Genomic DNA, 16,994 nt, shown 5'->3' on the forward strand with positions numbered 1-16,994 from the left:
ACACAGTTGGGTACATAAAACTATGAAGAAATATCTGTGCTTGCCAGCGTACCAGAAACAACCAGCAATGATTTCAACAAGAGAAGCTGCACTTTTCACAGCAACTAAACACACTATTGCAAAGAGAAGTGTACTTATGAGCTATCCCCAAGTTACAAGCTCAACCACTTTAGTTATTGGTATATAATTCCTTGCATGACTGCTGATTAACAGTGCAATATATTTCATCTAAACGTGCCCCCTTTATTTTAACTATTTTGCATATATTTACCCTCAATGCAAGGATGATTTCTGGGGTGCTCCAGTCAGCTATTTATTGGAGCACATCAGAAAATTTACAGAAGCTCTGCTTTTAAGTCCATTGCATCACTATTTTTTCCCTTAGTTGTAGCTAGCACAAACCCATATGTCACAAGCCATTTAAAATAAAGACGTTTTAACCTGATAATATTGTTTTGAAACAACTAATATACAATGCAGATTCACTGTATCGGAACAGAAAAACTTTGGTTGGTATGACATCCACAGAGAGTTTTGAAAAATGAACTGACGACCTGGCAGAAGGCTGTTGATATCATCAACATACATTTAGGAGTTTACAAAATGCAGCAAGTTCCATTTAAAATGGAAAGCAAATTAAAAAAAACTCAAGTATTGACTTTTTACAAAAACGTTCATTTTAAAAAATGCTAGATGCTTTAAAAAAGGGGGGTTTCCACGTTTACCACAAAGTACTGTACCAAATACAGTGCAAGTTAACTCCGACTAGGATTCTGCTAAAGAAACTGGACAAGAGAAAAACAGGAGCCAAAACCTGTAATTCATGCTTGAGAAATATAAAAATCCTTACACAAGTAACATTGAAGTTTAACTCATAACAGAGAATTAAATCATTCACTATAAGAAAACACAGTTTGTACGTTAAGTGGCCTTAATTTAAAAGGGTTATGATTTGCTTAGCCAATTATATGAAAAAATTAGAATAATCAAAATATTTTATTTAAAAAAATAGCAGGTATAGATGCTGTTCAGTATCACATGTTTACTTAAGTAGGCTGGAACGTGACTTGTACCGACAGCTATATCTTGGACCTGTGAGAATAGAAATCAGGTAAGCAAATAGATCAGATCACCTTTTACAAAAATAGTAGTCGTCTTTTTGAGAGAAGAATACTGCTGTTGAAAGGAAGGAAAAGTCAGCATTCTGTATATTCAAGATACTTGTTTTTAATAGCAGCTGAATGATTCCTTGGCAGGAGCCACAGGACATTTTCTTGAATGAAGAACTCCAAAAATTGTCCTTTCCCTCATATCGTCCTAAAGTAGAAAAGGGAGTGGGGGGAAGAAGTTTCCTATATTTCAAGCATTTAACTGTGTCATGGCTGAGGAGAGGATTTTCTGCTTGACGGAGTATAAATACAGTCCCAGGTAAGTCTGCAAATGTTCATTCCACAGCAAACCCACATGTTTCTTCAATGGCGGTTAGCAGCTTTTCATAGAGCTTCTCATAGCTTTCATAAGGAGGAATGTCTATTCGATTGAAGCTGCATGCAGAGAACAAAAGCTTTAATAGGCTTTCAAATAATATATGCACACCGAATTTACGTAATAAGTAATATACTTCAAGCAGGCTGCTACAGTTAAAAGAACACAGTTACCTCCCCCACCGCTAACATTGTCTTCTAAATAGAACTATGCCTATGTTGATCCGTTTTGACAAAGAATTAAAAACACACATGGTGTTTGTAAGTAATGAATGGATCAAGACTGCTGGAAAAAAACAGTTTCCCACAAAAACGTAACACAGAGAATCTACTGATGACTAGGCTACGATGTGCAGAAAGAAAAATCATAAATGCTTATTTCTTTCTTCTAATGGTTTTGATGATATGCTAATTATATGCAGGTAGATTATTCATAATAACCTATTTCTGAAGCTGGATTATTAATGAATTTCTTCTCTAATTAGTTGCAAATTCAATAGTCTCCATGTAGAAAAGAATGAGCATAGTAATGCATCTATAAAGCTTACCAAGTGTGAGCTTTTGGCAGGTTATTTGTGCTAGCATCAATCTGGTGAATTGTGAATAGTCTTGGACCAGCAGCACCTGCAATTGGAACAGAAATTGGGCATTAACGTCCAGTACTTTGGAGCACAACCAAAACATGTAAAAGACTGGGCAGAGAAGCAAGCTTTGGAAGGTGACAGACAAAGCAGCATCCATGGAGTGTGACCTGTACATCTCCAATTTGATACGTGCCGATTTAAGGCTTTCTAGAACGTATTAGAAAAGTGAATACTAGAAACCATATACCCCCAACCTTCCATTCCTTTCAGTAAGTGAAAACGATGGCTCTGATACACAGACACGCAAAGGGCTTTTGACTGCCCCTTACCATGTTACAAGAGCTGTAAGGCATAGCTGTCAACTTACAGATTTGAAAATAAGGGATCAGCAGCCAAAATAAGGGATCAACGATTACTTTGATGAAATACATATTTTGTTGCGTGCAAATGGCTTTAGATACCTATTAGGTCCATAAATTACCATATAGCATATATTCAACACAAAAAAACAGCAACAATTTGTTGTTGACAAAGGACAGCTGGACATAGAAAGGGCCCCATTACCTTCAGTAGCTTATTTAAGGGACATCATCAATAAGGGACAGCAATGGGACATGGCGCTGGGATAAGGGACTGTCCCGCCAAATAAGGGACGCTTGACAGCTATGCTGTGAAGTAGGCTATCTTAAGAGGCCCTCTGAATTGAGTATCATGTGCTGCCAGGTCTTATAACAGCCAGAAAATCACACAGAGCCAGGAACAACAGTTATCAATATATTTATGATAAAATGTTGCAGTAGTTGGACTAGTAGATGCAATTGGAAAACCAGGGCATCGGGCATACCAAACAAAAACACACACAAGCCTACAGATTTAAGACTTTTGACGGAAAGTCATAGCTATGCATTTCATAATGTACTCTGAATATATCACAAATGTTACAAAACTGAAAAAGCAGTAACTTGGGACTGTGGACAGCGATTCAAAAGAAATTTGCTTTTGTGCTTTTTTTTTAACCTTGTAATGCTTTGAAACCCTGCAGAGGTACTCTGGATGACCCAGTCACAAACTGCAGTAATCGGGCTCTCCTTTCTTCATCAAAGAGCTCCACGGCTTTCCAAAACCACTTCACAATGTTGCTGTCTGGCGTGCAGTGTTTTAACCTGGTGTTGGCCTTCCAGTCATTAACATCTATCTTCCCAAGGCCACAAATGATGAGCTGTTCATAACGGTACAAATATCAGTCAGTGGAGGACTGCATGAAGTCAATACACGCCACCCCACCCCCACCCCCGCAAATCTGCTACAAATAGAAAGTTATCCCTCTAAATGACAAAACTTTTATTTTTCTAAAAAACTTTTGTTATATGAAATGTTGGCCAGTAGGAAATGACAAGTTAGTTTAAGCTTGCAAAGCACATAACCCTAGTTTTCTAAGTGGAATAGCAAACAATATAGTCAGCTTTATCTGTGCATTATAGAAGTCTTAGAAATAAGAAACAGATTTCACTGAAGGTGAGCAGCGAACAGATCCTGATCCACAGCAAGCCCTTCCTACCCAGGCCCCTTTTGGCTTATATGCAGGTTTCTTGGGCTGATTTTTCCTTCTCCCACACATTCTATTCCCCTACAACTTTCTAACCCGACAGCCATGCATCTCCATCATCCCTTCCCGGAAAGAGGGGGGGGGGGTATTATAGCATGCAACATTTAAAAGGGTTGAGATGAGTGGTTGGGAGCAAGGGCAGCAAAGGGAGAAAGGCAGCCTAGCCAAGAATAAGGTCTTCATGGGTTTTGTATAGGGGAAATGGGCAGTGGCGTAGCGTGGGTTGTCAGCACCCGGGGCAAGGCAAGTAATTTGTGCCCCCTAACCCGTGGATTTGCGCCCCCTAACCCTAACCCCCAGGTGTTGCGCCCGGTGCGACCGGCCCCCCCTGCACCCCCCACGCTACGCCACTGGAAATGGGTGTATCCATGTGCCATTATCACCCCATCTCTCATGCACCGTGAATTCCCCATCTGCCCCAACCAGGAGCAAAGCATATAAAAGTCGCATGTGTGTTTGCCTCTCTCACATGCCCTGCTTGGCTGGCACACATGCACAGGACAATAAAAACGAGAGGTGTGGACTTGTGCCTCTCTCCTGTCCGATTATTGTCTTCCAAAGCAACTACAGTGGTGCCCCGCAAGACGAATGCCTCGCAAGACGAAAAACCCGCTAGACGAAAGGGTTTTCCATTTTTCGATGCGCTTTGCAAGACGATTTTCCCTATGGGCTTGCTTCGCAAGACGGAAATGTCTTGCGAGTCTTGCGATTTTTTTCACTCCCCCCTTTTTCTAAGCCGCTAAGCCACTAATAGCCTTTTAGCCGCTAAGCTGCTAAGCCTTTAATAGCCGCTAAGCCGCCAATAGCCTTTTAGCCGCTAAGCCACTAAGCCTTTAATAGCCGCTAAGCCGCTAAACCGCTAATAGCGCTAAACCGCTAAGCCGCTAATGGACTTGCTTCGCAAGACAAAAAAACCGCTAGACGAAGAGACTTGCGGAACGGATTATTTTTGTCTTGCGAGGCACCACTGTACTCTATTCCAAACTTAAAAATGGAAAGTGTAATGCTGGTGGTCAACAAAAGAGGTTTAAAGACTCTCTCAAGACAAATCTAAAAAAATGTAGTATAAACACCAACAACTGGAAAACACTGGCCTGCGAGCGCTCCAGACGGAGAGTAGCCTTTACCAAAGGTGTCATGGACTTTTGAAGATGCTCAAACTCAGGACAAAAGGGAGGAATGAGCTAAGAGCATGCTTGGCAAATCCTCACCGTGATCAACTCCTGCCCGGAAACCTATGTCCCCACTGTGGAAGGACATGTGGATCCAGAATTGGCCTCCACAGTCACTTACAGACTCACTGTTAAGACCGTGTTCATGGAAGACAATCTTACTCGGCTACGAGTGATCGCCGAAGAAGAAGAGGGCAATGAAAGAGTTCCCATGGGTGTCTTGCATGTTCTGTGCTATCTTCAGCAAATGGGACTAATAGTAGGGTGGCTCAGACACCCTCCCCAATATGTTCTCTACAGGAAATAGAATATGTTTATCTATGGTTACCAGAAAATACTTTCCTACAGAGACACATTTTAGTTTCCAAGGTATCATTTGACTCACACCGCACAATTTAGGTTTTTTTCTGCCCAACCATTAAGAACTACAAAATTTTACTATTTCAACTTTTATCATCCAGCACTTATTGTACAATATTAAGAATCTGTTTCTTAAAGGAATTGTAAAACACTCAAAATAATGCTAAGGGTAATAAAAAATAGCCCTCCAAAGTATGTGATGTATTCTATCAAAAATAGCATTTTAAAGTCATTAACTAGCAAGACAAGAGTATTATTAAGAAGCCTGTCTACAAAATGTAAAGAAAAAAGGAATCCCAACCCTTTGGTGATTTGGTATGTTAACTATGGTTAAAATTACTGCAAATCCTCCATCCCTAGAAGCATTGGGGATCAACTTTGCATACGCAAAATTTAAGAAGAATGCTTTTTTTCTTATTACACTTGATGACCTAGCATATCATTAATGTACTGACCTCTAGCTCCTTCTCATCAAATGTCTTCAGCAGATGTTGTGGGATTACTTCATTAAATCCCTTCTGCAGAGCCAGAAACTGAGCTTCAATCCCTCGTAAAAATCGCCAGTTTACATAAAGCCTGCAATAAATTACAAGTCCTATTTGCAAAGGAGTGTCTTCCCACTCAACAACTTAGATGCTTGATCCCAAGCTGCAAACATTACTACAAACTATTCAACCAAGCATCTACATAGACAGGCTAGAGGCCGTGCAAATGTTGTTGGAATAGTTGGACTAAAACTCCCATCAACCCCAGCCAACATAGTCAGAGATAAAGGGAGTTATAGTTCAGCAACATCTGTAGGGCCAAAGTTAAGCAGCCATTAACATGACAAAGTCACTCTATTAATTTAAGCATACCGTATTACCCTCTGCACAGAGCACTGTAACAGAAACCTTTTGGGGTTTTTTAAGACTATAGTTTTTGATACCTGACGTATTCCTTTTTACTCTCCTCTGTGACAGGAATGCTTTTGCCATTAGGTTTCAGTTCATGTTGTATAATTTCACCGTACGCATTATGTTCCACACAAAATGTATGGTCCAAGACTCCGGTAGTATCGTTCTCACTGAAGTAGAGAAAGCAAAATTATATGAATTCTAAACGTCTCAGGCATACCTAACCATACATCCTATAGCCTGCCATTAAAAATATATATATAAATAAAATTGCTTATACTGCCTCTATGAATCCAATACTTTGGAGGGTGTGTATTCTTTAACATAAAAGTACCCCAAAATTATTTTATTCCATGATAAAAATCCCCTCTGATTACAAAGCTTGTGGAATGCTCAGAAGTAACAAGGGAGGACAGACCCTATGTACCAGGACACAACTAAGAAGAACGTTCTATAGAAGACTATGGCTGGTTCCCTAGCCAGTCCTATGCAAAATACACACACATACCTCAAGTCACCCCATCGTGGCTCAGATTGCCTAAAACTGGCAGGCTTCCCCAATGGGGCTACCAAATGTGTCACGTTACATCTGTCCCAGTCTTTCTAATAATGATTTGGATTAGAAGACTTAAGTTCCCATGGCTTACCTATAGTTTTTTTTCCCCCCAGCAAAAATTCTATTCACAGCCTGCCCATTTATAGCAAATGAATTAAAGCAGAATACAACCATTCTAAATAATAAGCATCATTTCAAAGAGATCAGTACATACAGTATCCATACTAAGCTGTTGTGAAGATCTGGGTCAACCAATTCCATGTCATCCAACGTAATTGGCTTTCCTAGCAACTGCTTGTAAAAAGGCAATGTGAAGCCCCCATCAATATAATGTCCGTGAAACACAGCCATCCCCATGATCCGTCCAACAAAATGGAAGTAGGATAAGTGTTCCTAGAATTGAAGGAAAAAATGTACTCATGCCGGGGTTCTTGGCTTGATTCCAAAACTGATGAAGCATTCAGATTTTTCAACAAGAACCTTTTCTTTAGTATGCAGTAAGATTTACTTAAAAGTTACAATGAAGAGTCCGAAAAATAAAATAAAAAGCTTTAAAATATGTTAAGGTGCCTGCTTCACTTCCATCAAGACTATCTATCTATCTATCTATCTATCTATCTATCTATCTATATGAGACTGTACAGCCCCTATTGCAGGATTTGTTGTGCTGCATCACAATACTGGCTTGTGAGCAAAGGTGGAGCCCCTAGTGTTGTATAAACTTCCACTTTCACTTGAAAACACTTCCTCTAAACAGCTATTCTTAGGATTACAACATTTCCTCTTATATTTGACCTCAAAGTTTCCTGCTACAACTTAACACCTTTATTTCTTGTCTAAGGTTTAACAAACCTGCAGCATTCATTAATTTTCATGATTATACCCTGCACTTCAAAGCAAAAACAAAAAAGGGAACTCCCAAAGCAGTTTCTATCTGTTCTAAAAAAGTTGTTGAGCGTCACTAAAGTAATTCAGATTTGCATAAAGCTAGCACACCAAAACTATTAAAAAGGAACTGCTGGCCACAAACATGGGGTACATTTCCATACCGGGTTAACAGCAGAATCTGGGTTTATCTGTAGTGTATAGATGTCATCACGCGAATACTGGAAGAGGCCATAATACGGATTCAGCATTTCATGGGAGAGCAAATAGAGCCATTCCCTGAAGAAAAGAAAACATTTTAAGGGTCAAACACTGTTAAACTGATGCAGAAAAACACTGGTCTTCAGTGATAAATAATTTCTCAATCAATGACAACAGAATGTGGTAATGGGAACAGCATTTATTCACAACTGTGTCATAAGCACATTTTCAGAATTTCTTGTTTCAATTTCTCTCAACTATTTCTCTCAATGTCTTGCTGACGTGTCCAATCTCTTTAGTTGCATATGTCAAAAGCTGTGTGCTGTATAACTGCACTAGCTGTGCACAGTAATCGGTTGTGTGCCCTTTATTAACAGGGTGTTGAAGATGGGCTTGAATTGGGGGGGGGGATTTGAGGGGGCAAAAAGAAAGGAAGCAACTATTTCCGTACCTTGCACCAGAATAAAAAGATGTAAAACAAAGAACCACACAGGGAAGGAAGCAGGGACAAAGAAAAACTTATATAGAACGTGACTTACCCTCCAATAGGGTTGCCATATTTCAAAAAGTAAAAACCAGGACATCCCCAGAATTGGAGCTTGCTTTTTTAAAAGGAAACCCCAAAGCTGTGGAGCTTGTTTTTTAGACAAACCCCAAAGTTTGGCATGATGGTAACTAGAGCCCCTGTTTTGCATGCCAAAGTTCTCTAGTTCAATCCCTAGTGTCTCTGGTGACTGGAGAGCCCTGGTCCAAAACCCTGGAGAGCTACTGCCTATCTGTGTAGACCAGTGGTAGTAGGGTTGCCATATTTCAAAAAGTAAAAACCAGGACACCCGGAAAGTCATTGAGCTTTTATTTTAAAAAAAAAATTAAAAGAAAAAACCCCAAGATACCCACTATTTTCCGATTGACTTGCCTAAGATCCAGGAAAAAGCAACACATTTTGGGAACCACCACCCCCTGAGGCATCAATTCCGCCTTTGAAATCCCGGAAATGTCCGGGAAAATGTCTGGACATATGGGAGACCAACCTTCTGATGTTCCTGAGATGAAAATCAGGATGCGTGTCTTTTGGTGCCGCGTTCCCACGCAAGCCGGAGCACGGTGCCAAAAGGTGCATCCCTTTGTGTGCCATGCCGCTGCACGAGTCAGCTGGCTGCTTCCCCTGCCGCAGCCACTACCTGGCAGTTGCTTGCTCCCTTACCTCTCTGCTCGCTTCCTCCGCCTGCGCCGCACCTCAGGCCGCCATGACAGTGGCGGCAGCAGAGGGGCCAATAAGAGGGTTGCGCAGAGGGTTAATTCGTTCTGGAAGTCCATTCTTAAACTGAAACTGTTCTTAACCTGAGGTACCACTTTAGCTAATGGGGCTTCCCGCTGCCGCCGCTGCGCAATTTCTGTTCTCATCCTGAAGCAAAGTTCTTAACCCAAGGTACTATTTCTGGGTTAGCAGAGTCTGTAACCTGAAGCGTATGTAACCCAAGGTACCACTGTATAAGATACCCTTGCAGGACCACTGCAATTGCAAGCACCGGCTCATCCTCCTCCTTCAGCTCCATGGTGGCGCTGGAGGGGGGAAATGGGACATCCCAGAATCAAATCAGAAACCAGGGGGGCTTCTGAAATTCCAGGAATGTGCCAGGGGAATTGGGACACTTGAAGGTTATGGCATGATTCAAGCAGGGGTGAAAAGACAATAATTTTTTAGATAAAGGGAGCCATTGTTGTCTTTCATTTATTAACAAAACATACAGATTTGCAAATGTACAAGAAGTAAAAAGAATAAAAAATATGTAAAGAAAGTTTTTAAGATCATTGTTCCAATCATAAACAAAGTTGGAGTATCTATATATTGTTAAATGTGAAACTTAAGAGCTTAATCGACATTCTAATTCACAGTTCTTTTGGAAGGCTTTAAATTAACTGAATACAGACCTTCTACTGTTTCAGCATAGTGTGAATAGAACTCTGATTGTGATATATATATATAGCACCTTAAAGACCAACTAAGTTTGTTCTGGGTATAAGCTTTCGTGTGCATGCACCCTTCTTCAGATACCTTCTTCAGATTGTGATAGTCACACTGAATGCAGTTTAATGCACTGTACTGAACAGATATTAACAGTATGCTGAAATATACCCATTACCTGAAGGACTATTACTTTAAAAGCTTAAAATTTAAAGTGCTAAATAAATTTGCTCCAGTTGGTAAATATTGGTATAGCTAACAGCAAAAAAATTCACAGAATTTCACAGCGCTTCTGAGATTTACTTTCCTGGCACAGGTCACTAAAGCTCATTGCCAACAGGCCAGCTTATGCCAAATGGAATTGATGGCAGACTCCTCAGATCACCCAAGAGAACACTCCTCTGCTTCTGGTCTTTGGAATTGATAAGTAACTGAACTACAAGCATTTGTTCAACTATTAGGTGTCCATAATGAAAGCTGGAGGTAAATGCAGGTGCTTTGGAATTTAAGGAGAGGGAGGCTCATATCCTGTGGTCTGCCAGTGGAGTTAGGGGGAGGAAAGAGAGAAAAGACCCACTGGTGATGTCAGAAGAAACCCAATAAAAACATCTGCTAGGGACCTCTGAGCAGCGAAGTTGAGGGCAGATATTGAAGAATAAAAACTACCCCTGAGTGGCAGTCTTAACATATCTGGATGTAAAAAAAAAGAATTCCGTTCAAACAATGTGATAAGAAATGCACCTGAAATCTGAAATTAATTGCCAACCTTCATCCCTGTTACCCTACATGCTTTGAGGCAGTTTTGGGCAAACCATTTCCACCTGCCCTAAACCAGACATCAGGTGTGGGGCTGATAAGGGAAGGCCTTGGCTGAAGAGGGCTTTGTGGGCACTGAAAAGGAATAGTCTGTGAAGGAATAGAATTTTGTGGTGGGCTTCTGGTTGGAAAACTTGGGCTGCAAAATGGTTACTTTTGGTTTTAAAGGGTTTTGTGCATATGGGAATCAAAAGTTCAAGGCGAGTTAAAAGTGCCAAGGGGTATCTTGCTCAGGTCCGCACAGAAGGGTCAAAGATTTATCCTGACAATTAAGGGGGAATAGAAACACAACTGAAACACTCCTCTCCTCCTGATTCGCTAACATATTTGGTGGAGAAGTGAAAATATCATGTGTAAGTCAAGCTAGGAAGCAGCCTAGTTGGTCAAAAGGTTGCGGAGTCGGAAACTTCAAGAGCGGGAGTTGAGAAGCTGCAAGTGAGAAAAGGACCGAAACCATGAAAAATGTTAAGAGAGCAGAGTTGGATACTGCAGGAGAGAACTACGAAGGGATGCAGAAGCTCAATTAAGGGATGCAAATTGATGAGTATTGGCTTAGTTAGGAAAACATTATAGAAGAGGTATAGCAGGATGCATATGTTTGATCTTATGGATAGCTATTCAAACTGTAGAAATAGTTCCCTCCTACTAAAGACATCCACTTGGTGGCAGTGGTGAAGAAAAAGGAGGGGTTGGTGCTTGGGTGATTTGCTTCCCTTCCTTCTCATGTTCCAGGCTGTAGCTTATGCTCTTTCGCACAGTCCCTTTTGTGAACAGAAAAGCCACAGCACACTGAAAACACTTCACATAATATTGTTTCACAATCAGAGGTCAGAGCCTACTTGCATTGCTGATTCTGAAAATGTAGTGTTGCACTCCCCAGCCCTATTCTGCTACTTGGAATTGCGGCAACTGAATGTTTAGTCCAAACACACAGCAGAAAAGATTTCATGGTATGCAGCAAGCAGGGAAAGGTCATTCCCATTTCCTTGTTTGTTTGAAGCCTACACGGACCTTCCTTCTTGCAAGAAATTATTAACACAGAATGCAATTCTTAACCTGCAAACCTTCTGTTCTCTAATCTATACTAACTAGATGGGGGAAAATCACAACATATTGGAGCCAAGATTCCATTCCGGGAGTGGAAGAAGACCACCATTCACAGAACAGTTTTATCCAGCCTGTTACCTTGAAACGGATATGCTCAACAGAGTTGACAAAGCTCTAACATAATCCGTTAAACCCTTACATGCAACAATTGATTTCCCCATTATTAATCAAATTTTACCATTTGTAGTATGTTGAGTGTTGGCAGATAACATGCCTTGAGTCTCAATGTCAGTAGGACCATAAATTACTTCCAACCATAGAGAGGTTCTTCTGAGAGTAAGAAAAATTGTGGCTCATTTTCTAAGAGTAAATATATGCTAATGCATTCATTCCTGACAATCAAAATAAGGGGTTGGGCTTTGAATACAGGCTACTGCTAGAGATGAATGAACTTGGGGAGCCAGGATAGGGGTAGGGAGAGAACCAGCATGCCTGTTTTTCCCTCTCTCCCCAGACTTGCCATATATTGCTGAGCTCTGCTGTTGTCAGGGCCTTCAGATCAATCTCCAAGTATCAGAATTTATTTCAACAGCAACTCTGGATGCTGCTTGATCCTGGCTTAGGAGGCAGACCTAAGGCATTTTAGGTAGCACATTATTATTATTTACCTGGCAACTCCTCCATAGTCAAGGCCTTCTTCCCCACGAAATTTTATCATTAATCTCTTCCACAGGTCTTTGGGCCTCATCTTCATGACTTGTCTGTAGGACTCCTGGAATTACACCAGATAATACATTTAACAATATTATCATAGTCTTTACTCTGATGTTCCTCTGCTCATGATTCTAAAGAAAGAACAAATCGGAGTATCCAAAACTTACAGCAGGTGGCATCATAATATATAAGCAGGCATCTTTTGTCATTGCTACATGCACTTAAAAATGCCTTTTAACCTGCAGGGGTATCTTGCCCATTTTCTTGCACAGCTTACATGAATTGCTAATGTTTTGAGATTATTCTGGGTGTACTTGAAAAGTAGTTTGGCATAATACGTTTGTGGTGCGAAGGTTTTCACAATTCCTGCTGAATGAGAGCACAAGAAGCAATCCTGGTCCATCATGGCTGGACGTTTATTCCTTACAGCCACAAGGAAAGGGGGCAGTTCATACATTAGTACACCGAAACCCTCTCAAGTTTGCGCAGCCCGATGTAAAACACAGACGCTTGCTTTAAATCATGGGTAGGCAAACTCAGGCCCGGGGGCCGGATCTGGCCCAATCGCCTTCTGAATCTGGCCCATGGACGGTCTGGTAATCAGCATGTTTTTACATGAGTAGAATGTGTGCTTTTATTTAAAATGCATCTCTGCGTTATTTATGGGGCATAGGAATTCATTCATTCCCACCCCCAAAATAGTCCAGCCCCCACAAGGTCTGAGGGACAGAGGACTGGCCCCCTGCTGAAAAAGTTTGCTGACCCCTGCTTTAAATTATAGATTGTGCTTCCAAGAAAGCAGGTATAGGACTGCAGCCTTAGATTCAGTAAAACGATGCCTGACGATACATGTCGGTTATACACAACGAAATAAGATTCAGCCTCCTCACTTTATCACATGCTCACCATGAAATCTCAAAAAGTGTGCTGTAGTTCAGATGTTTCCACATAATCTTTGCCCATTTACATTGCCAAAAAAAGCAAGAACCATCCCGGCGGCAGGATGTTCCCCCACATTATTTAACACCTAAGATAACTCTACCGAAAGTTACCTCAAAAATTTCTTCCCTGGAGACTTCTATGCGGCAGTGTCCAGCTTGGGGCTGCTGCTGGGATAGCTCCTGTCTCAGAATCTTGAGTTTCTGCACAAGGTCCCGCTTATACCTGGGCACAGTCAGGCACTCGGCCTCATCTGGAAGCTGGCAAAGCGATACTACCTGCTGCTGCTGCTGTTGTTGATCCTTAAGTTGGTTCTGACGACTGAAAAGAATGGCAGCTGCTGTCAGTAATTCAAGACTTCCCATTATTCCTCCCCCCCCCAATAAATTAATATGCCTTTCAACCAACATTTTGAGGCAAGTGTAACAATGGTTTCTATGTGAGTGTCCTGCTTTTCCACTAATGTTTCCTAAAGGAGACTAAGAACATATCCATCTGTCTGTCTTGATCGTTTTCAACCAGCTTTGAGGGGTTTTGAACATTTCTGCTAAGCAGATTGCAGCACCATATTGACAACCCGCTGCTCAAAAGCTCTTTCATATTTGTTTTGCATGTTTTATCGATGTTCATGTGAATGTTCAGGGTTAGGTCGAGGCACAGCCAATTTAAATTTGATGCAACCTTACATTTTAAAGAAGAATTTGCTTACAAAAACGCTTGTACAGAACATTTGACAAAGATTGTACCTGGGCTAGTCGGGACCACAGGATTGTAAGCAGATTGGTAAGGTGAAAAGGGAAACAGATTGACATGCACTAAAAGACACAAATAAATGACTATTTTTTATTAGCTATTCTAAAAAATGTATTGAAATGAAGTTCAGGTTGCAACTGGGGAAGGGGGGGAAACCTTTATAAAAAATATTTTCTACGTGAATGTTCCTGGAGATTTGTCATGCCAAATTTTGCTGCACAGTATGTTCTGCGCAGGGAAAGGAGCGTTGAAGTGGCTGCAAGGAAGGCAATCTCCAGGTTAAATGGTTCAGCTTAATCTGCAGTTCTGCAAAATTCTTCAACACACAGGTCAGGGCTGCATGTAAACTCAGAAAAGATGTAAAATTTTGCTATGAACAGCGGGCCTCGGCATCCTTACTGAAAGTAAAAGTAGCTATGTTGCCTACAAGAAAAGTTGAAAAAGCCATATTAGCGCAACAAAATCTTTGGGGGGGGGGGACACACCATTGTGTGTTCCTTTTTCCCAGCAGCCCTTAGTACCACCTGAGATCTGCATAGCACTTAACTGTGATTCATTGTGACATGCAAATGAAGCTCTCGTTAATGGTTTACTGGGAATGCCCAGGTTGCTCCTGCTTCACTCTGTCCTAGTGTTGAGTGTGGGAAGTGAACCACAACTCCTTGCTTAACATTATGTCCAAACCAGGGATTTCAATTTGTTCTGCTCCAAAATAAACTGCAACTGGCAAGGCAATGTTGGTTCTTGGGGCTTGGCTAATTGGTCCACATCCACCATGAAGATCTGTTTCCAGCTATGCCCTTGGGTTGGGGTACAGTGGGATTGACTTACACTTGCCATGATAACGAGTCATGCCTTTTGCTCAGTTATCCATCCGTCTGCCTGGACAGCAGACCCTGAAAGCACTCAGTATGTCAGCAACAAATTATTTACACCCAGTCCACTTTATGCTGAATAATTTAAAAATTGGCTTCTTTTTTTTTACACTGAGCTCTGAAGGTTCTGTTCTTCCACTGCACAATTCTTAAATTTAGAGTTCCCTAAATTTAACATTACACGCTAAATTTACAAACTTTGAGGTTGGACAGGCAACTGAAGCCATATATAATTTCACTGAGACATACATTTGTGTTTTTTTAACTAATCTAAAGCTTTGGATATATTGAAACCACAAAAATTATCTCCTCTTTAGTGAAAAGAAGGGAGAAATCATCTACACATATCTCGCCTTACTGTAGCAGACAGTAACACACACTGAAGAAAATTTATCAGACTGAGGACTTTGCTGATGACACTATCGGACTATTGGTTGGATTTCTGAAATCCTGTCATAATGAAAGGCAGATGTATGAATGAAAAAGCTTAAATGTTGTAGCAATAGGCTGAAAAGTGCAAAAAAGATCTGTGATTTTACAGCTTGAGGTTTATCCTACTGAAAGACAACCTGAAGGTTGTCACAGCTATCTTGGAAATCTATAAGGATCACAATTTTATAGGTGTCAATTGGTTACTGCTAGGAAACTGAAAATTAAAAACAACAACAAATGCAAATTACTATCTTAGAATAGTAATATATATTTTTTAAAATTACATTATTCTTCTTCAGTAGGTAACTACAGACTCCTCAAATATCACACGTTATATTTGAATTCGCTTGACATTCTAGCCAAGAGATGACCACAGCCCTGAGATTTTAATTAACTAATGTTTACTCAGAGTAGACCCATTAAAATCAGTGGGCCTAAGTTAGTTGTCATTAATTTTAATGGATCTGAGTAAAATCCCCACCCCCCCCGAAATTTCCAAACAAATTTGATTCTGTAAGAAATAGATTCCAAAACTATGTGCATATTTGCACATAAGGTACACTAAGCGTTTTCAGATATACTGAAGACAATTTAACTTTTACTTTTTTACCTTCCACAGCCTCCCTTCCTATAAAAAAGTGGTTCCAGATTCTCATCACTAGTCTAGCTCTGTGGATTCTTATGCCCAGTCACATTCTAACCACCCAGCTTTTGTGGAGTATTTACTTAATGCTATGCAGGTGTTTCCCAAAATAGCATTTAAAAGGTGTTAAAGCGAAGAACAATGAAATAAAATTCCAGGAGTGTCTGAACAAACGGATCGTTCTGTCTAGACAATGGCAATTTTGATTTATATAGTCTCTTCTGCTTTTGGAAACATGGCTAACAGAGTAAAGCAAGGAAGGCATTAAACGCAAAGTGAATGGAAAGAAGAGCTCAGATGGTGACGACAAGGCCATTTTATTGCCCTATGCGTTTCAGATTAAAACTCTTCCTCAAGGGCAACTGAATCAGTTCTTTCAAAGTGAAACCAAAAAATCTTGCTGCCAAGAATATTTCAAAGCACTTATTTTGTATTGGTTTAAAATATTAAAGGCAGACAATGCAAATCACTAAGCTTCTGCAATACCTTGTTGTGTAATTATTCTTCCACATACTCCCTCAATAATATATATTTCAGATTGCTTCTCCCCAGGACTACAAAGTCTCAAGAGATCTTAAGTCAACACAAAGGAGTTATATAACCCAAGGTGGCAGAATCAACCCATTGCACATTCCCAGAGAACCACTTTCGTGCTCCAAAACATTAATCTGCATGTGCTGGTGACATCATGAACTCACTTTAGAACCAGGTGCAAGTTAGCCGATAGCCGTGGATCTGTGAATTGCGTTGTTCTGTTGTTATGGTCAACAAAATAAACTCTGCCTGTTGCTGTATTCCGGATCTCCCATCCAGGAGGCAAAGGACCAAGCTCTTCACAATTGATGTTGCTAAGATCCCTGCAAAAACAAACATAAAAATGAGAGAGAGAGAAAAAAAACCCTCAGTATTTGGCCTCTGAGCCAAACCAGTGTAAAAGTAACATTACAATTCCATGAAGCCTGAGAGTATGCATTGTTTCGGAAACTTGATCTATACAGCTGGAATGTCTACTCTCAAGGAGCAAGCCCACCAAAGGAAAAGCAAAACCTACTCTCAGAAAAACAT

At 40.6% G+C, this 16,994-nt stretch overlaps 1 protein-coding gene across 1 annotated transcript in view; it reads right to left on the bottom strand.

Annotated features, from left to right (window-relative positions):
• Positions 1-977: 977 nt before the first annotated feature.
• The window catches only part of SMURF2 (SMAD specific E3 ubiquitin protein ligase 2), a 69,724-nt gene continuing 53,707 nt past the window's right edge, over positions 978-16,994 (bottom strand). Inside the window, exons 10-19 of the mRNA XM_053375308.1 lie at positions 16,628-16,786; positions 13,340-13,547; positions 12,242-12,345; positions 7,708-7,822; positions 6,873-7,051; positions 6,135-6,272; positions 5,662-5,782; positions 3,086-3,287; positions 2,033-2,108; positions 978-1,544 (exon numbers count right to left, since the gene is read on the bottom strand). Coding sequence (XP_053231283.1) covers positions 1,445-1,544; positions 2,033-2,108; positions 3,086-3,287; positions 5,662-5,782; positions 6,135-6,272; positions 6,873-7,051; positions 7,708-7,822; positions 12,242-12,345; positions 13,340-13,547; positions 16,628-16,786 — 1,402 coding nt within the window. The 3' untranslated portion in view covers positions 978-1,444. The remainder of the gene's footprint in view (positions 1,545-2,032; positions 2,109-3,085; positions 3,288-5,661; positions 5,783-6,134; positions 6,273-6,872; positions 7,052-7,707; positions 7,823-12,241; positions 12,346-13,339; positions 13,548-16,627; positions 16,787-16,994) is intronic.

Source organism: Podarcis raffonei, chromosome 2, assembly GCF_027172205.1.
Source record: "Podarcis raffonei isolate rPodRaf1 chromosome 2, rPodRaf1.pri, whole genome shotgun sequence".
NCBI lineage: Eukaryota > Metazoa > Chordata > Lepidosauria > Squamata > Lacertidae > Podarcis > Podarcis raffonei.